General features: G+C 42.0%; 1 protein-coding gene across 1 annotated transcript in view; it reads right to left on the bottom strand.

Annotated features, from left to right (window-relative positions):
- The window catches only part of LOC127000167 (uncharacterized), a 129,104-nt gene that overhangs the window by 29,066 nt on the left and 79,094 nt on the right, over positions 1 to 20,944 (bottom strand). Inside the window, exons 4-7 of the mRNA XM_050863557.1 lie at positions 12,960 to 13,281; positions 11,947 to 12,096; positions 7,430 to 7,583; positions 668 to 745 (exon numbers count right to left, since the gene is read on the bottom strand). Of these exons, the coding sequence (XP_050719514.1) occupies positions 668 to 745; positions 7,430 to 7,583; positions 11,947 to 12,096; positions 12,960 to 13,281 (704 nt within the window). The remainder of the gene's footprint in view (positions 1 to 667; positions 746 to 7,429; positions 7,584 to 11,946; positions 12,097 to 12,959; positions 13,282 to 20,944) is intronic.

The raw sequence follows: 20,944 nt of genomic DNA, 5'->3' as shown, positions 1-20,944 counted from the left end.
TCTTTTTCTGCCTGTAAGCTACCTTCTCTGCTGTAAAAAAGGAGTCAGAGAAAAGAAAGGCGAAGAGGTAGGATGTCGTAAAAAAGAAGCATTGATGAGAAGGAGTGGACATAATGTGACAAGAGGTAACCAGGTGATTGAGTTTGTGGACAGATGAGGGACAGAGGGAGAAAGAGAAAGGGGAATTAGAGGGGAATATAAATGGGCAGAGTAAGGAAAAAAGTGAAGAAGGGATAATGTGGTAGAGAAAAAAAGAGGCACTAGTGAGCAAAAGTATATGGGCAAGTGGAAACAGGTATGGAAGAGAAAGGAGAATTAAAAGGGAATGTAAAAAAAGGATAGGGTAAGGAGAAGAGTGAAGAGGGAGGACGTACTTGAAAAAAAAGACACTGGTGAGGAAAAGTGGAAATTATGTGACTAGAGGTAACCAGGTGAGTGAGTCTGGACAGGTGAAAAGAGAGAGAGAGAGAGAGAGAGAGAGAGAGAGAGAGAGAGAGAGAGAGAGAGAGAGAGAGAGAGAGAGAGAGAGAGAGAGAGAGAGAGAGAGAGAGAGAGAGAGAGAGAGAGAGAGAGAGAGAGAGAGAGAGAGAGAGAGAGAGAGAGAGAGAGAGAGAGAGAGAGAGAGAGAGAGAGAGAGAGAGAGAGAGAGAGAGAGAGAGAGAATTACCTGGTACAAGGGTGTCGAGGGTGTATGGCTTGTGTCTTTGCCCGTTGAGACCAGGCTGGGTGTGGGCGCTGGGGAACACTGGAAGGATACAACAACATCCACAAATACAACAACAACAACAACAAACAACAACCATGACAACAGGAACAAATACAACAACAATCATCATCAGCATCAGCATCACCACCACCACAGCAACATCGAAGAGGAGGAGGAAGAAAGAAGGAGGAAGAGATGAGGAAGAGAAGAGAAGGAGGAGGAAGAAGGAAGATCAGAAATACGATCGAAAGAATAAAAAAAAAGATAATAAAGAGAATGGAAAAAAAGGAGGAAAAGAAAATAGGAATAAAAAAAAAACAGGAATAAGAGGAAAAAATTGACACCAAGAAAGGAAAGAAAAAAAAAGAAAATTGAGGTCAAACTATTTATATGCGTGACACCTGGGGATGCTGGAGGAGGAGGAGAGGAGGGGGGGGAGGAGGAGGAGGAGGTGGAGGGGAGGAGGAAAGGGAAGGAGGAAGAGGGAGTGGGAAGGGGGAGGGGGAAGAGGAGGAAGAGGAGGAAGAGGGGAACAGTAGGAGAACGGAAAGAGAAGGAAGAGAAGAGATTGAACATGAATATAAACAAAAAGAAGACGAGGGCAAGAGGAGGGAGAGGAAGAAGAGCAGAAAAGGGATTGGAAGAAGGAGGAGAAAGAAAAGAGAAAAAAATAATAGGAAGAGGGGAACAGTAGTAGAGAGAGAAAGAAAACGCTAGGAAGAGGAGACATAAGGTAGAAACTATAAGAAGGACAGAGGAAAAAGCAAAACTCAGGGAGGCGAAAGATGGAGAAGAAGACAATAGGAGGAGAAGAGAAGGAGGAGAAAAAAGACAGAAGGAAAAGGAGAAGAAAGAGGAGGAGGAGGAGGAGGAGAGAGAGACCAATAGGGGGGGCAGAAGGAGGGGGAGGAGGGACGAGGAAAGAAGACAAATTGGATTGGAAGGAGACGCTGATCAGATTACCACAAGGGAATTTAATGAATGTTAATGGAGGGAGGAAAGTTAGGTGCATCAACCCCGCCTGTCACGACACGGACGAGGGGAATAACAAGGACACGGACGGAGAGACAAAGAACAAGAGAAAAAGAGAATGAGAGAAGAACAAGAAGAAGAAAGAGAGAGAGAGAAAGGAAGAGAGAAAAGAAGAGGACACGGAAAGAGGAATAGAACAAGAAAGGGAGGAGAGAGAGAGAAGAGAGAGAGAGAGAGAGAGAGAGAGAGAGAGAGAGAGAAGAGAGAGAGAGAGAGAGAGAGAGAGAGAGAGAGAAAGAGAGAGAGAGAGAGAGAGAGAGAGAGAGAGAGAGAGAGAAAGAGAGAGAGAGAGAGAGAGAGAGAGAGAGAGAGAGAGAGAGAGAGAGAGAGAGAGAGAGAGAGAGAGAGAGAGAGAGAGAGAGAGAGAGAGAGAGAGAGAGAGAGAGAGAGAGAGAGAGAGAGAGAGAGAGAGAGAGAGAGAGAGAGAGAGAGAGAGAGAGAGAGAGAGAGAGAGAGAGAGAGAGAGAGAGAGAGAGAGAGAGAGAGAGAGAGAGAGAGAGAGAGAGAGAGAGAGAGAGAGAGAGAGAGAGAGAGAGAGAGAGAGAGAGAGAGAGAGAGAGAGAGAGAGAGAGAGAGAGAGAGAGAGAGAGAGACCAAAAACAAGGAAGAAACCGAGAAATAAAGGGAGAAGGAAAAAGAAAAGAGGGGAAGGTCTGGGCTCATATAACATTCATCAAGCAAGGGATAGGACGAAGCAGAGAGATATGGGAGAAGGGAGAAGGGAGGGAGGGAGGTAAACACAGGCCATCATCATCATCACCATCATCACCAGCATCAACACCAGCGGGAAGGCAACAGTTAAAAGAATTCACATCCAGGAGACAAGGAACCTAAAAAAGGAACTATGACCAAAATATCTCGTCGGGGAGTCACTGGGAACACAAAGGGAATCAGAGGGAGACGGACGTGGATGTATATAAAAAAGAGAGAAGGACTGGAAAAGCTTTACTCTAGAACAGGCAAATAAGATGCCATGACGAGGGGTCTTTACTGTCATACTGTTGAGCAGCGCCACTAGAGGCAGCAAGGGAGGGGAGGGGAGGGGGGAGGGTGGGGAGGTGGGAAGGGGAAGTACATGATATACTTTACAGTCGGCAGTGGCGGGGAGGCTAGGCGGTCGTGGTCAAGAGAATAAAAGGTTGTGGCGCTACGGCTCTGTCCTAAGGTTGCACTGAGAGGGAGCCTGAACCTTTATATATCAGGGTCTGAGGACAGATAAACTCCTATGGTAATATTGAGGAGGATCCTGTGCCATTGATAAACATGGTCTGGGGACCGATGAACTCTACTCTCAGGCTCCTCATTGATATGCTCATTGAGGAACATTTTCCTGGATACATCCTGCCAATAATTGTCTCTTTCACTGTCCTCAGGTGGAAGCTAAGAGAAAAACTGCGTCTTTCTAAGAGACGGTCTTGCAAAAGGTATTATTTACACGCTAATTTGTTTATATGAGTCTAAGTGGAAAGTGCTTACTAAAAACACACTTTTAGATAATTATATAAACTATTTTCATCTGATAAGTCAGAAAAGGAAGTTGCATCTCTGTATATCATAAACTTGTTGTAGACACGTCTAGAGCTATGCCACAGCTGCTACCATGGAGGTTACTTGGGGAGTTAATAGTAGTGATGTAGTTTTTCTCAGTGCTAAAGTGAGACCAAGGTGAAAGTTACATCTTTGTAAATCCTGGTCTTACAGAAAGCAGCTGTTACATTTTAACCTCTCCTCGTGGAGGGCCTGAGGAAATATTTTGCAAGACTCATACCTGGCAGTAATGATATTGCCGCCTCCCCTAAAACATGGTAATATGTTTGGAAGTATATTTTTGTTCCTCTTGCAATTGATATTCGTAAGCCAGAATGCACGCAGCTTTGTAATGTTATTTAAAACATTTAACTGCGGTTAAGGTTTCATACTGAGCGGCACTAAACTATTATTCCAGAGATAAAAGAAACCTGATCTCAGGATAATACTTATGAATCATTGACCAATTATTCCAGCTCATGACGTGTATCAACTACATGAATTCCATTAACAAAGGTTTGAATGAGTGACATTTGAGATTCGCAATCTCCCATATATATATGAATGCCGCATAATGATTAGTCGTTAGTAAAACAACAAATGGAGGTCACCAGCAGCGTAGAGCCTCCGGAATTAATTGCAGCACACAACCCAAAACAAATAAAACCAAAAAAGGCAAATCATCAAACAGTCCTCTGAAGGCACTCCAGTCACCCAGACCAAGGATTAGACAAACACTGAACATAAATTTACTCTAAAACGCGATGGTTACACATTACACATCCCGAAGAGTGCTCCCTTTGGCTACCCTGGTTCAATATATGTTTTTACTTCACACACACACACACACACACACACACACACACACACACACACACATCGGAAAGGTATATAGCAATCAAACGTGTCCTGAAACTCTAATACAAGTTTCTTTTTCTGATAAAGATTAATCAGAAATTCTAAGATTGAACCAGAGTAGATATGAGAGAGAGAGAGAGAGAGAGAGAGAGAGAGAGAGAGAGAGAGAGAGAGAGAGAGAGAGAGAGAGAGAGAGAGAGAGAGAGAGAGAGAGAGAGAGAGAGAGCGATAGAGAGAGAGAGAGAGAGAGAGAGAGAGAGAGAGAGAGAGAGAGAGAGAGAGAGAGAGAGAGAGAGAGAGAGAGAGAGAGAGAGAGAGAGAGAGAGAGAGAGAGAGAGAGAGAGAGAGAGAGAGAGAGAGAGAGAGAGAGAGAGAGAGAGAGAGAGAGAGGCCCTCGCTGAATAACATGAACAAGTAGATTTAGAGGAAAGGAAAAGACAAAGGAAAAGATTAGGCAGAAAATGACAAGGCATCTAGCATTAATATTATATACAACAAACCCTAAATGTTAGTAAAAAAAAAATGCACTCACCTACCTAAAACCACCCAAACACACGCACACACGAACACACGGACATAAACACACATAGATAACCAACAAACACAGACAAACACACACACGCACAAACTGACACGCATAAAAAAAAACTAGATAAAAAGGGACAATACAGACTGTACAAACGATAGATAGAGAGAGAGAGAGAGAGAGAGAGAGAGAGAGAGAGAGAGAGAGAGAGAGAGAGAGAGAGAGAGAGAGAGAGAGAGAGAGAGAGAGAGAGAGAGAGAGAGAGAGAGAGAGAGAGAGAGAGAGAGAGAGAGAGAGAGAGAGAGAGAGAGAGAGAGAGAGAGAGAGAGAGAGAGAGAGAGAGAGAGAGAGAGAGAGAGAGAGAGAGAGAGAGAGAGAGAGAGAGAGAGAGAGAGAGAGAGAGAGAGAGAGAGAGAGAGAGAGAGAGAGAGAGAGAGAGAGAGAGAGAGAGCAGGTAGTTAATGAGGACCAAGGCAGGTGTGCTAGTGGCTAACCCTCGTCACTCAGGTCTTACGTACAACTGTTAAGGGACTCGCAGGACTGACTCGCTACGTCCTCGAAATGTTCTTCTGCAAAAAAAAGGTTGCGAGTGAAAAGAGTGTCGGGCGAGGGAGCTAAACAGGAGGGACTGAAAGGGAAAACAACACGTACTTAAAACACATGGTGGTGGTGGTGGTTGTTGTCTTGTTTGATTTAGGTTCTTTTCTCTCTGCTGCTAAAAGGTTTGGGAAATGTTGGAAAAAAAGGGAAGTGTAAGCAGGAAAAACCTCTGAAATGGAAAATCTGTCCCTGGCTCACATGCAGTTTCGTTCTAACATATAGGACAAAAAGAAAAGGGATAAGTTACCTTCTTAAAATGGTTCCTGTCTTAAGGTTTTTGGAGGAAAAAGTGAATGAGTGGAGGGAAGGAAACTTGCTTAGAAATCCACGCAAAAATTTACGTTTTTGTGGATTACAAAACAGGAGAAAAAAGGGTTATCAACTCATATAGTTTAAGGCCATCAATATACATCAATGGGTCTTTTATAGAGGTATCTAGCACAGCCAGTACACACATTCGCACACATGTACACATTTTGCATACACCAATACACCCAAAAAATAAATAAAAAACGTTGAGCTACAAAAAGTATTACTCAAAATCAGAATCACACACGAATACACTCATTCTGGTACTGTCAAAGCTTTAGCAGTTGTGGAAAAAGGTTTCAACACTGAAAATATTGACAGCCATGATAAATGAATGGCGTTTCAGAGGAAATTGAGGAAAAAAAAAAGGCAAAACCATTAAGAAGAAGGGACAGGAAACAGCGACTAAGCAACAGCAGCAGGAACAGCAACACACTGCAGGCGCAACACACACACACACACACACACACACACACACACACACACACACACACACACACACACACACACACATACACACACGCACACACACACTCACACACACACTCACTCACCATCTCGCAACCCTGAAAGAAATAAAGAAATATTTAGACTGCCATAACTCCTGAAGAAAAGGGAGAAAAAAGGAAGAGGAGAACATCAAAGGGATAAAAAAAGATCTACTGGAAGAGGGGGAAGAAGGCCCCTGGGATGAAAGGGTGGAGAGAGAAAAAAAATGAGAGGGCACAAAGAAAAGAATTTGAGGCAAGAAAATAAGGAATACGTGAGTGAAGGAAGAGATAAAAGGAAAGACGGAGAGGTGAAACAAGGAGAGTGGAAGAGGAAATGGAGGAAGAGTATAGAGAAGGTGGAGGCGAGAGGAGCGGATTGCGAAACAGAAAGAAAGTGAGGTGAAAGAAGCCTGAGGAGGAGGAGCAAGAGAATGAAAAAAAAAGATGATAAAGGGCAAAAAAGAGAACAGGGGTGAGGTGCACGGAATAAGAAAGAGGCCGGGAGAAAGATGAAAACAAGACGGGAGAAAATGGAAGGAGTAAAAAGAAAACGGTAATGAAGTAAAGGGAGATGAGGAAAAGAGGAGAAAGAAGGAAAAGTGAAGGAGAAAGAAGAAGGATGAGAACCAGACGAAGATGAGGATAAAGATGGAAACGTAACAAAGAAGGAAGAGTAAGAAAGCACATTGGGAAGCCGGTGGAGATGATGAGAAGCAAAGTTGCCAGATTGTCTTACTCAGCCTCTTATATTTACCGACTTCCGACCCAAAAACTGTCTCGTGGACCCCAATAAGGAGATTCACTTATAATTATCGTTAAAATAGTTAATTCCTGGTGCTTCTAGGCAATAGTTAGGCGTCAGAAACCGGTAAATACTATGCTCTGAGTACGACAATCTGGCAACGGTGATGAGAAGGAGGAAAGGTGAAAGAATGAAGAAAGAATTTGGGAAGAATGTAGAAGGAAAAGGAATATAAGGAAGGAAGAAGATGAAAATAAGAATAAAAAAGGAAAAAGGAAAGTGAAGTAGGAATTTAGGTGAGGACGTGAAACTGGAGAGAAGAAAATAAAAAAGGAAACATGGGAAGAATGCAGGAGGAAGAAGAAAAAGTAAGAAAGCAGAAAAATAGGAGAAAATGTTTGGAATGATGAGGGAAAAGACAGAGGTAAGGATGTAGATGAGGCTGAGAAGGCATGGAAAAAGGGAACAAAAACAGGGAAAGAACAAAACTTACAAATCACAAATTATGAAAAGGGAAAAAAATGAAAATGAGGTGAACAACTAAGGTAAAGAAACAAACGAAACTACAGAAAAGGAAGGAGAAAAAAGAACAAAGGAACAAGAACAGGGGGGAAAGGCCAGTTTATTGTGTTACGTACTGGTGGAGATGGTGGCGGAGCGTGACGGGAACTCTCGGGGTGTGTGCGTGATGCGGTTGTGGCTGATGGCGTCCAGCGAGGTGGCGGACCGCATGTTGGCCCTCGTCCGCCCGCCGCCGCCACCGCCCTCGCCCTCCTCGGCAAGGGACCCGACCTGAGGATGCGGGGAAAGGGTAAATAAAAGCTTATTCTAAAAAGGAAAAAATCTAGTACGAAAGGCGCATATAAGGATTGATTGGCGAATATAGATTACGACTAAATAGGAAAAAAAAAATCTAGTATGAAAGACGCATATAAGGATTGACTGGCGAATATAGATTAGGACCAATTAGGAAAAAAATCTAGTATGAAAGACGCATATAAGGATTGACTGGCGAATATAGATTAGGACCAAATAGGAAAAAAAGTCTAGTATGAAAGACGCATATAAGGATTGACTGGCGAATATAGATTAGGACCAAATAGGAAAAAAATCTAGTATGAAAGACGCATATAAGGATTGACTGGCGAATATAGAATAGGACCAATTAGGAAAAAAATCTAGTATGAAAGACGCATATAAGGATTGACTGGCGAATACAGATAAATACCAAATAAATAGATGTTGAAATTACTGCATACATAACATCGGAGTAATGACTAAATAAGAAAATAACGCAAATAGTATGATTAAAGCATGTGTAGTATGAATGACGCATATAAAAGATACTGATAAGAGATTGAAAATTAAATTGAAATATATGAATAATGAAGTGAACACATGAACACCGGACGGATGATGATACAGGGACTTGGAGATACATGGACAACACCGAACAAACTACAAAACTAACACAAACTAACACGAATGGCAAAGACTGATAGATGCTGAGTCAAAGCTATAACACACATGCACACAAAACACATGGAAAAGAGAAAGGAAAACACAACATAAACATGAAAGAGATATAACTAAACAAGAGGATAGACATTATAGGAAACAAGATAAAACAAATTACCAAGAAACACAACAACCTGAAACATCTGGGTAGAGAAACACATTACAAAAACACGACAAAAATCACTGAATAAAAACGATAAAGACAAATCACGGCTCTTCCATCGACCCATAAAGCCCCATAAGGAAGCCCAGGAGCATAAGGCACATTGGGGATAACGAGACAAACGCCGATCCACGAAGATTCACGAGTTCCCCCCCGAAGCGCCGCCACGGACCATCTTCTACGGACACACAAACATGCAAATAGACCAATAAAACCTCATAACCCATTCCGGAGGTGCCTAAACCGACATAAAACACCCGAAATCACAGTTATGACCAGAAAAACACGTATGGGAAGCTATAAAGAGCCAATAAACACGCATCTTCCCGTTTTTTTATGTTTTCTTTTTCCCGTTTTCTTCTTCGCGGTTGAGGGGATACAGAGGTCGATTGAGAGGTAAAAAAGGAGAGTGGGAGGGGCGCTGAGTCGGGTCTTGGCGGTCTAAAGAGACACTAATTGGGTAACAGGCAAGGCGATGTTGATTTATGAGGGAAGAAAAAAATAATGGCCAGGTTGATGGAGACAAGGCGAGGGAGGAGATACGACCGTTTGTTTGTTTGTTTGTTTGCTCTTGCTTGGCTTGACGGTCTGATTATTTTTACATTTAACTTTATTGCATTTCTATATTATTTTTATCGTTTTCATTTTTTTCATATTTTGTTTATTGTATTTTTTTGTCTACTTTTTTTACTTTGACTTGGTGGGATATAAAGCAAATGAGGAAAAGTAAAACGAGCAAAAATAAAAGGCAAACAAATGAGAAGAAGGAGATAAAAAAATAATAAAATGAGAAGGAAAGAATTGGAGAAGAAATAATAAATAAGTAATGATGACGATCAATAAAGGGAAAAACTAATAATGGGAAAATAGGAAGAGGAGGAGGAGGAGGGATAAACGGATGATGTTATCGCTAGGTCAGGAAAATAAATATCCGATAGACAGGGAGGAGGAGGAGGAGGAGGACGACGAGGAGGAGGAGGAGGAGGAGGAGGGGAAGGAAGAGGAGGGTGACTCGGATAAAGGATCGCTGCCGTCAAAGATAGAAGAAATTTATCTATCTGGCGCGTGAAATATGTCTCGGCCTGGCAAAACTCTCCCTTCCCTGCGCTAGATTGTATTATTCACATTATTTATTGCTTCTCCATCCACTAACCAGGAGTCGATGTTCTATAGAGTTGTGAATATTGGTTTTGTCTAGACAGTTACGTTATCCACCGGCAGTTTTTTTTTTCTTTTTCGTGGTCTTTTCAGTTTTACTTTGGTTTAGCCTTCTTCTAGCTAACCCTTTGACTGCGGATTTCCTACTTGAAGACCTCACCAAGCTACAGGAATGGAACAAAAAGTGGCTGCTACAATTCAATGAAGAAACAATGTAAAGTCCTGCACCTTGGGAGGGGATATCCAGCATACCAGTACCACATGGGAAACACTCCACTATCCACCACAGAGGCAGAGAAAGACCTGGGACTGTATGTGTTACCAGGCTACCAGTGAAGGCGAAATCCGTGCCAATCGCAGCGGACGGGTTAATACAGAAACGCTTGCGCTTAAGAATTGTGAATATTAGTTTGTCTAGACTGTTACGTCATCCAGCGGCAATTTCCTTCTCTTCGTTTTCTTTTTTCTTTTTTATTTAGTTTGTTTGTTTTGGTGTAGCTTTCCTCTGGTTTTAATAAAGAGTCAATGGTATTGTCTATAATGCTTTGTCTAGACGGTTACATCATCTAGCAGCTGTTTCCTTCTTTTCGTCATTTTTTTTTTTGTGTGTGTGTGTAGCCTTCCTCTGATATTATCATAAAAAAAATCGATGCAGTTGTGAATATTAGGTTGTCTAGGCGGTTACATCATCTCCCGGGTGCTGGTGTTTTTTTTTAAATTTCTTTTTAAGCTCTCTCCTGTTTACTTTAACATCCTGAACTATCGGAGCTTTTAGAATAGGAATGAAAAATACATACATATAGAAAACTTTGCATTTAACGACACTTTCCTTACCGAGTTCAATAATAATAATAAGAAACTCATCTCAACATTTTCAGATCTCCAAATAATAGTGAGGCAGAAAGGTATTTTGAGGTAATTATCTTATCCTCTATTACCCCAGAAAGTGATTCGCAACTGCCGCTTACGCCTGAAAATGGCTCTTAAGGCGCCGTTTAACACACACACACACACACACACACACACACACACACACACACACACACAGAATAACACTGCCTTGCCCTCGTTTTCGTCCTCCAAGCAGCTCAATGAAGTCATATATTCACAAAGGTTCTTACACCGTCAGTCACGCGTTCTGTCGATGCCGCCAATATTTATCCAAGCAATAAATCTACTCGACCATTCTCCCCCTGCACCCTACCCCAGCAAGGCTCTCTCCCCCCCTTCCAACCCCAGTTTCCCCTGTTTTCCTTGCCTCATATCGCCAATTCCTATTTTTCCTTTCCCTGGTGTGTCTCAATTCCGAAGTGTTCCTCTAGATTCTTATCCTTCCGCATCAGTTCCCTTTATCTACCTTAGATGCGTCATTTAAGCCTCAGTATCTATTTATTTAACCCATAATTCCTCTTCCTTCCCCTCTCCATCTTTCCCATTCCTTTTCGTCCACTCACTTTCATCAGTTTCCATCAAATCCACCTTTTCCATTCCCCGCGGCTCATCTTTCCCATTTCACCCAATCAACTGTTCTTCAACTTTTTCTGTCTTCCTGTCCTTTTTTCTCCACAATGTCGGTCTCCCTTTCTCTCTCTCGTAAACCCCAGTATCCCTGTTCTCACATTCATGTCCCAATTATTCAACTCCCTACTTCTCTTGCTATCCTATGTTCACTACCTCAGTCGTATTTCATGCAACCCAATCCTACCTTGCTACCCTAATCCCTTTCCACCCTTTTCTCCTCCTCTTCCCCAACCCTTCATCTATCCACCTAAACCCTACTCTCTCCACCCCACTCCTTTCCCTCCACCTAACCCTATTTCCACCCTGTCCCAGAAGTGAATGGCCCAGTGCTCAACAATCCACCATTCTTGACGCCACGTGGCCTATGGAAAGTAGGTGTGGATGGGAGGGAGGGGAGGGAAGGGTCGTCTGGGCCTAGGAAATAAGACAAAAGACCTGGACGTCCTCCTTTACCAGCCCATCCGGTCAGGGCGAGGCATGAATGTCAAATACTTTTCTTCTGTGATCTCTTTTTTCTGTAGAATATGTAAAAGTCGAAAAACTGTACGAGGATAGACTACGAGAGAAAAGATGATTTAAAGCATGAAATAAAACATAAGAACATAAGAAGGTAAGGATATAGCGGTTAGTTACTTGAATGAAGAACACCGAGAAGAAGGGAGTGCAAGCTTTAAAAATAAATAGAAATCAGAGAACGAATAAAAAACAACACATAGAAGCCAACTACATGGATGAGGACCACCAAGAACAAAGTCTACAGGAGTGTCAGCAGGGGCAGGAGGGGCATGAACCCACCCTTTCCGAGGTCTTGGAGGCCGTGGTGGCTTCAGAGTCCTTCCTTGAGGCCGCCGAGTCCTTCCGCCGCCAGATAGGCAGCGAGGTCTTGCGGTCCTCGAAGAAGGCGGCAAGCGACGGGCGGCTCACCTGGAGGGCGTCGATGGCAGACTGAGATGAAGTGAAAGTGGTGCATATTAATGAGGGAGACAGGTGCAAGGCGGGGGCAGGTAGAGGAGATGAGGTGAAAGTGCTGGAACTTAGGTGAAGGCGGTGACAGGTAGAGATGAAGTGAAAGTGAAACAGGTGCAAGACGGGGACAGGTAGAGAAGAAGAGGTGAAAGTGTTAGAAGTGAAGAGACAGGTGTAGGCGGTGACAGCTAGAGATGAGGTGAATGTGTTAGTGAGTGAGACAGGTGCAAGACGACTGGTGACTGAGATGAGATGACAAAGCATGAATGAATGCTGCCAGATACTAAAGAAAAAAAAACAGCATGTAAAATTCGTAAAAGAAGAAAAAAAAATAAGATGGCTAAATGGCAGACTAAAAAAAAAAAACTAAAACTAGCGAGGCAAAACGCACTTCAAAATTGGCACAAAAAAATGACAAATAGCAACAGAATAAGAAACTAACGCAAAACTTAAAGGACAAACAAAATGGAGCTAAAAAAAAAACGTACCTCATCAAAATATCGAAACAACTACGAGAGTACAATCACAACTTTTCGAGGCACGTGTTCCGCGGCGATTGTCGAGTCTTACGTAAAGTTTAAGGGAAAATTTTGGGGAAAGTTTTAAGGGAAAGTTTTATCGCCTTCGTTGTAAATGTAGAGAACAAACATCGTCGGCAGGGAACAAGAATGGGCGACGGAGATAGGAAGAGGATAGGACACACGCTCTCTCTCTCTCTCTCTCTCTCTCTCTCTCTCTCTCTCTCTCTCTCTCTCTCTGTTCCCCTCGCTCCCTCCCTTTCCTTCCTTCCCTTCCTCCTCCCCTCCCTTCCTCTCTCCCTTCCTTCCTCCTCCCCCCCTCACCTTCTTATCACTAGGCGCTGAGACGATAAGGGTGGCAGGGGTAGCAGTGCTTGGTGGGCCAGGCTGGTCCGAGGCGCCGCTAGGGGTAGGAAGTGACCCTCTTCCTCCTCCTCTTCCTTCTCCTCCTCCTCCTCCAGGCTGGTACGAAGCAGGCCGGGGTGTGAGCCTGAAGGAGGAGGAGGCCGGCCCGCCCTCTCCCACACCAACACCGTCTGGGGGGGACCTGGTGGTCGTGATGGTGGTGGCGGCGTGGGGCGGGAAGGTCGTGAGCTCGGACAGGTCGCCAAGAAGAGGGTCGGTTTGCTCGCTCTCCTTGATCTCCCTGGAACACGAGAAGGTCATAATGTTAAAAGGATGTATGGATGCAGTAAATGTTAGATGTAAGTTTGTATATAGCTGATTGAAATGAGAAGAAAACACAGAAAAGGAGTTATCGCTTGTTAATATTTGCTCTCCCTAACCTCCCTGGAACACGAGGAGGTCATATGTTAAAAGGATGTATGAATGCAGTAAATGTTAGATGTTAGTATATGGCTGATTGAAATGAGAAAAACACACAGAAAAAGGAGTTATCGCGTGTTAATATTCGCTCTCCTTCACATCTCTGGAACACGAGGAGGTCATATGTTAAAAGGATGTATGAATGCAGTAAATGTTAAATGTAAGTTAGTATATGATTGATTGAAATGAGAAGAAAAACACAAAAAAAGTTATCGCTTGTTAATATTCGCTCTCCCTGACCTCTCTGGAACACGAAGGTCACGCAGGCAGTAAATGTTAGAGATATGATTGGCTGACTGAAATGATGACACTATAAAGAAAATAATACCCCTAGATGGTCACTCTCCTTGACCTCTCTGGAAAACGAGAAAGGTCATGTATTTAAGGAGGTATGGAGAGAGTAAATATAAGTAAATGGATGATTGGAATGGGAAAAAAAAGTGAAAGAAATATTGTTTGTGGTTACTTTACTTAATCTGTGCTAGACGAGGAAGGGAAGGGGGGACGCGATGTATGAGGGTGGTTAATGTTAGCAAATGGCGGAATGGTATGAAAACCCCCCACTAAAATTATGATAATGTGGCGCAATGCTCGCTCTCCTTGACCTCACTAGAACACGGGAAAGGTCATATGTTAAAAGGATGTACGGCAGCAGTAAATGTTCGATGTAGTAGTATATGGCTGACTGGAATGAAAGAAAACACTACGAGTAAAACGAAGAAAATATTGTTGGTAGGTAACTTTTCTTGACCTCTATGAAAAACGAGGGAGGTCATACGTGAAGAGGATGTATAGAGGGAGTAAAAGATCGATGTAAGTTAGTAAATTAATGATTGGAATGAAAAATATAAAGACACTAAAGATATCGTTTTTTAATGTTCTCTTTGTCATCAGTGAAACACGAGGTTACGAGTTAAAGGGATGTATAAAGGAAGTAAACGTCAGATGAAGGTTAGTAAATGGCTGACTGGAATGAAGAAAAAATGGTGGAAATATCGTTAATTGTATAAGAAGTCAACAATCGCCATATTTCTGTTGGAGTATTACCTATAAATGTTTGATGAAGGATAGCAAATGGCGTTATGAAATGTGAAAATATCGCTAAATTGTATAAGACGTTAACAATCGCCATATTTCTCTTTGAGTATTACCTATAAATGTTTGATGAAGGATAGGAAATGGCGTTATGAAATGTAAAAATATCGCTAAATTGTATAAGACGTTAACAATCGCCATATTTCTCTTTGAGTATTACCTATAAATGTTTGATGAAGGATAGGAAATGGCGTTATGAAATGTGAAAATATCGTTCGTGAATTAAAAAGAGAAAGTAATCACGACATATCTAACTATTTGAGTATCGTGACGTTACTACAATGAAAGGTAACAATTATACCACCACGTTTAACAACAAGTGGAGGAACTGAAAACAATAATGTATGAGAGAAAATGGCTGCATTCCTCTCCCTCCGAAGAAAAGAGATTACCCTTCAATTCTAAAGCATGAAGAGGTGAAACAATAGACATTAAAGCGAACACTTGACACATAATAAACTACTCAGAGAAAATATATAGAGCAGAACTATCCTTTTTTTTCTTTTTAGTGTTCCAGCATTATTTCACTTCTCTGAAACATACGAGTAATACTATCCTCCATTAACCACGCTCTGTAAATATGTGTGTGTGTGTGTGTGTGTTTGGGGGGAGAGAGAGAGAGAGAGAGAGAGAGAGAGAGAGAGAGAGAGAGAGAGAGAGAGAGAGAGAGAGAGAGAGAGAGAGAGAGAGAGAGAGAGAGAGAGAGAGAGAGAGAGAGAGAGAGAGAGAGAGAGAGAGAGAGAGAGAGAGAGAGAGAGAGAGAGAGAGAGAGAGAGAGAGAGAGAGAGAGAGGGGGGGGGGGGGGGCCAACACAAAAACAGACAGACAGAGAGACAGACAGAGAGACTGAACGAACTTTAAAAGGGTGTGCCGAGAAGGCGATGAATGTCAGTAAGGGGCTACATGAAAATGGACACCTAGACAAATAATAATAAGTAGCAAGGTAATGACAATAACATTCAAGACAAGAGCTAACAGGTGTGGGAGATAAACTGGAATCATGAAAACTTCAAACAGAGCAATACAAAACGAAGGATAAACGAATTTCTGAAATGTGTTTCTAATGGGAAGTTATTCATGAAGTTATTCATTTAAAAAAATCAAGCCGAGAAATTTAGTTTTTGTTGCAGAAACTAATTAGTGATTGAATATTGACAAAAAAAGAGAATGATGGAACGTAAACAAATATTAAGGCATATGAAGGATGAGCCGTGATAAAAGTGAAGAAAAGAGGAAGGATGCAGCGTGGGAACAGGGAGATTAGAGAAAGGATAGGAGAGACGAGTAAGATGAAGAGGAAACAGGAAAACTGAAGAAGTGGAAACTGAAAAATGTTCGGAAAAGCTACGGAAAGAAAATAAAAAAAGGTAAATGACAATGGAGGGGAAAACGAGGACAAAATTTGAAAGTAACATGATTACTGAAAAAATAACTTACATAAAAGCATTCATTACATAAACGTATACACACATTTTTTGTGACCTCTCTGAAAGGCACGATTAAACACTAAATGCATAAAATAGGCAAAGTTCATATATGATTTAAACAATTATAATCATCGATAATGGGGCACAAAAATGAATGCAGTACACAATCCACTTTCCCTCCTATCACACACACATTCGGTCACACGCACAAGAATCTAAAATATCGAAATGAGAGAAGAGAATTACTGGCGAGTGAAACAGGTGAGCCAATGGGATGCATTAATTAACTTCCCGAATTCGTCAGCCCGCCATACTAGTGCTCGTGGCCACGCTAAACAAATCACGACTTGGAGATCACCACTCAAATATCTATCACAACCACCACCACCATCACCACCACCACCTCTAACACCTCCACCACTATCACCACAACCACCACCACCACCACCACCTCTAACACCTACACGACCATCACCACCACCACCTCTAACACCTCCACCACTATTACCACCACCACCACCAACAACAACAACAACAGCAACCCCTCTCCACAACCACCACCTCCACTATCACCGCTAACCATCAACAAAAAACACCACCACCGCTAACAACAACAACCCCTGTCCACCACCACCTCCACCACCACCACCATCACCATAACCACAACCACCGCCACTATTACCACCACCACTAAGAACAACCCCTGTCCACCATCATGACCACCACCACTATCACCCCCTACCACCACCAACTAAAAACACCTCCACCACCACCACCGACAGCGCCACCTCCACCAACCCCCACGAGCACAACCCATACCCAAACCATCAACACCATCGCCACCACTTCCACCGCCACCCATGCCACCACCACCGCCACCCCATGGATACCACCTCCACCACCGCCACCGCCATTTTCCATGCATACCGGGCACGCAGCAACGGGGCTTCAGTGTAACCTGGTAATGGCCGCACAGACCGACTCTCCACAACAGCAATACAGTAAAATATTATTCTACATAGCAAAAAATGAGGCTGTACAAATTTGAAAACTTTTTTAATTAAACAGGAAATGTAATCCTCTTAACAACAACGAAACTAGAATTGTTATACCAAATTGAGATTAAAATTTCAATAAATCGCCGTAAAAAAAATAAGATTGATGAACTCTACTAGAAAAACAAGAATGATAATAAAATGACAATAATAACTATAGTATATAATAATAATAATGAAAAAAATATACTACTACTACTACTGCTAATAATAATAATAATAATAATAATAATAATAATAATAATAATAATAATAATAATAATAATAATAATAATAATAATAATAATAATAATAATAATAAAAAAAAAATAATAATAATAATAATAATAATAATAATAATAATAATAATAATAATAATAATAATAATAATAATAATAATAATAATAATAATAATAATAATAATAATAATAATAATAATAATAATAATAAAATACTACTGACAGGCACTAATGAAACTGTAATAATTAAAACGGAGATTGGAAGAGATGCCACACAAAAGTTAATAATGATAATAATAATGTTCCCGCACACAACAACCTCGACCGACTTAAACAAGCACGCACACACACACACACACACACACACACACACACACACACACACACACACACACACACACACACACACGTGCGGAGAGGCGGCGACGCACTGCTAATGAAGATGGAGTCTGGTAGGAGGGCGGAGGCTGAGAGGCAGGCCGGATGATGAGGCAGGGAGGGAGTGAGGCAGGAGAGTGAGGCAGGGCTAGGGAAGCAGAGGAAGGAGAGCTCATGGTAAGGGAAAGACGGGAGAGCGAGGCAGGGTAGAGGTAAAGCAATGGAGAAGGACGAAGTGTGGCTATTGTGTGAGGCAGATAAGTGAGCCAAAGAGAAACGTTATATGCAAGGTGAAAGGGCAAAGAATTGGTGTATGGCAGGACTACAATGGGACCTATGATAAAATTAAACCAGGGGAAATGATAGTACCTGGAAGCAGCACAAGGAAAAAATATTAAAACAATAAAACCCGCTGAATACTGCTCCTATAAAAGAGAATAGAAAGTGAGAAGGAGAAACCCTGTGGAGTAAAGAGAAGAGAATGAACAGAGAGAAAACGAAAGAGACAGGAACAGGTATCGTGGTATTGTGAGAGAGGGAGGGAAGGGAAACTATGGAAAAGAGCAACAGAGGTTAGGTGAGACGCAGAGAGTGAACCATCAGGCAGATAAAAGCATGGGTGTTGTGGGAGACGCGATATTGAGAAGCAGAAAGGCAAGGAAATATATGGAAATGGAGGAAGAGAAGTTAGGCAATGTGCAGAAAGTGATTCATTAGGCACGTAAAAGGAATGGTAATTGGAGGATGCGATATCTTGAGTCAGAGAAGCAAGAAGAGGTATGGACAGGATGCACCAAGGGGAAGAATGGAAAGGATGCTGTAAGGAGAGATATGGAAAGGCTGCAGTAGGGCGAGGTATGTAAAGGGTGGATCAGCGGTTTAGGTGAGGAGCAGACTGTGAAGCATTAGGGACGTAAAAGCAAGGGAGTTGAGGGACGCCGTGTAAGGTAATTCATGAAGACTGTGAGGCAAGAGGGAATGATGGGATGAAAATATATATAAAGGCAGAGGAAGGATGAGCCACGATAGGAGTGAAGCAAAGAGGAAGGATGCGTGGCGGGATCAGGAAGGTTCGGGAGAGGATAAAAGCGGCGAGCAAGATGAAGAGGAAAGAGGAAAACTGAAGAAGAGGAAATTTGAGACATGGGTAGGAAAGCTAAGGAAAGTAAACAAAAAATTAAGAAGGGAAAATGTGGTAACGGACGTGAAAAGTGAAAAAAAATAAACGGAGAAGTATAGAAAGAAAATAGAGACAAGGAAGTTGGGACAGATAGTGTAGTGAGGAACGTGAGAAGTGAAAAAAAAAGGAACGGGGAAGCATAGATAGAAAATAGAGCAGAGGGATGAAGGATGATAATAGAGAAGAAAGCAGGGAAAAAGAGAGAAAGTGAAGGTAAAGCAGGGAGATGAAAGAGAAAGGTAGAGGAAAAAAGGGAAGGAAAATGTGGTAAAGTGAAGAAAGAGCAGAAAGGATGAAGCTGTAGAAAAAATATATAGGGATTAGAACGCGGAGAAACAGAAAACAAAGAGGAGACGATGAAGGAGGAGCGAGGAGGAGGCAGGGGCAGGAAAGAGGTGCAGAGCGAGGCAGGAGCAGGACTAGACAGGTGTAGGGAGAGGCAGGTGCAGGGAGAGACAGGGGCAGGGTAAAGGATACACTAATGCAATTAATTAGGTAAAATTTCACAGCCATGGAAATAAGTTGGAAAAATTAGAAACATGAGATGCGTCTTTTTGAAACGGGGATTCATAAATATCATTCACATATTATATTAAAATTGTAATATCACTTTCAAGGACAACATGACACACACAACGAGGGAATGAGAAATAATGTATATGTAATGACTACCCAGCTTTTACTGCCCTTGTGTGAAGAGAGTAATAAAAAAATGGTAAAATAATTATCAAACAGAGTGTAGGTATAGAAGTCATAAAACTTTAAAAACTGTACAAGCCGGAAATTGCAGTAAAATTCAAGAACAACAAAAACACAATCTAATGGGAACAACGCGTGAAAAAAATCATATTTGTGGGTATAAGATGACGAACTTTTGACTGAACGCATAATAAAAGAAAAAAATCATATTTGTGGGTATAAGATGACGAACTTTTGACTGAACGCATAATAAAAGAAAAAAATCTTTTTTTATTTTTTATTTTTTTTACGTTGTTGCCTATTGCGCCGGTAGGCATCTTCCCGGTGCGGCCTGATGGTCGGCCCAAGGCTTCTTCCAGGTGGGGCCTGATGGTCGGCCCAGCCCGTTCTTGCGCAGGCGAGTGTTTATAGTGGCGCCATCTTGCATTGGCTCATGCTGCCCCCCGGAACTCGTTCTTGATTCGCTTGGACGGCTTCCTCTAGAGTCCGGGTTGATAGGTGGTCTTCAGGACAGCATGTGGGTAGTTTTAAGCCACTCGGCGGTGACTGAAAAATCCGTGTGGTAGCGTGGGGATTCGAACCCGCGTCGTCCATCATGCGGTGAATGTGGGCCCAGTACGCTACCACCTACGCCACCGCCTGGGTATAAGATGACGAACTTTAGACTGAACGCATAATAAAAGAAAAAAATCCAGCCAGAGATGACACTACTAAAGGTTATTTGCAAGCTGAGGATACGAGGAGCAAAATAATTATACCGTAGATGAGAGAAAAGCTGAGACAAAAATAAGAAAAACAACAAAACAGAAATAAAAATACAGATACATAAATAGCAAAATATAAGTAAAAATGTGAAAACAATAAATGCAAGTGTTAAGAAATATACTGTGTGAAATATTAGAAGACTGCAAATACTGGGAATCATGCAAACTTTCAAGGCGCAGTAATGAACGTAATGCAGAAAGGCGCACGTGTTACAGGAGACAAAGGATGAGAACCAGAGCAGAATACATCAACACACGCAGTTACATATTCATTAAACTCATGCAAAACAGTAAAAGATCTCATAGAACTATTAACTAATGAATACAGGTGGCACGTGCAGGAACTAAAGAGGTATACGGAAAAAAGACAAAAGAAAATACTGACAAATATATAAACGAACACACACACACACACACACACACACACACACACACACACACACACGACACAAAGCAAAGCCGCAGTATTGCAACCCTTCGATTCTTCCACAAATATATTTCAACACTTGGCAGCGAAACACACTCACAACACTCATCTTGCCAATCTACGTTCATATGTTAATTGGACAAACACATTCTCTCTCTCTCTCAGCTTTCGTTCTCTATTTCTCTCTCCCTTTTCTTCCATCAATTCACACGTTTCTTCTTTATTTTCTCTCGTATGGTTC

The sequence above is a fragment of the Eriocheir sinensis genome, chromosome 18 (assembly GCF_024679095.1).
Source record: "Eriocheir sinensis breed Jianghai 21 chromosome 18, ASM2467909v1, whole genome shotgun sequence".
In the NCBI taxonomy this organism is placed as follows: domain Eukaryota; kingdom Metazoa; phylum Arthropoda; class Malacostraca; order Decapoda; family Varunidae; genus Eriocheir; species Eriocheir sinensis.
This window is presented reverse-complemented; position numbering and strand designations above follow the sequence as displayed.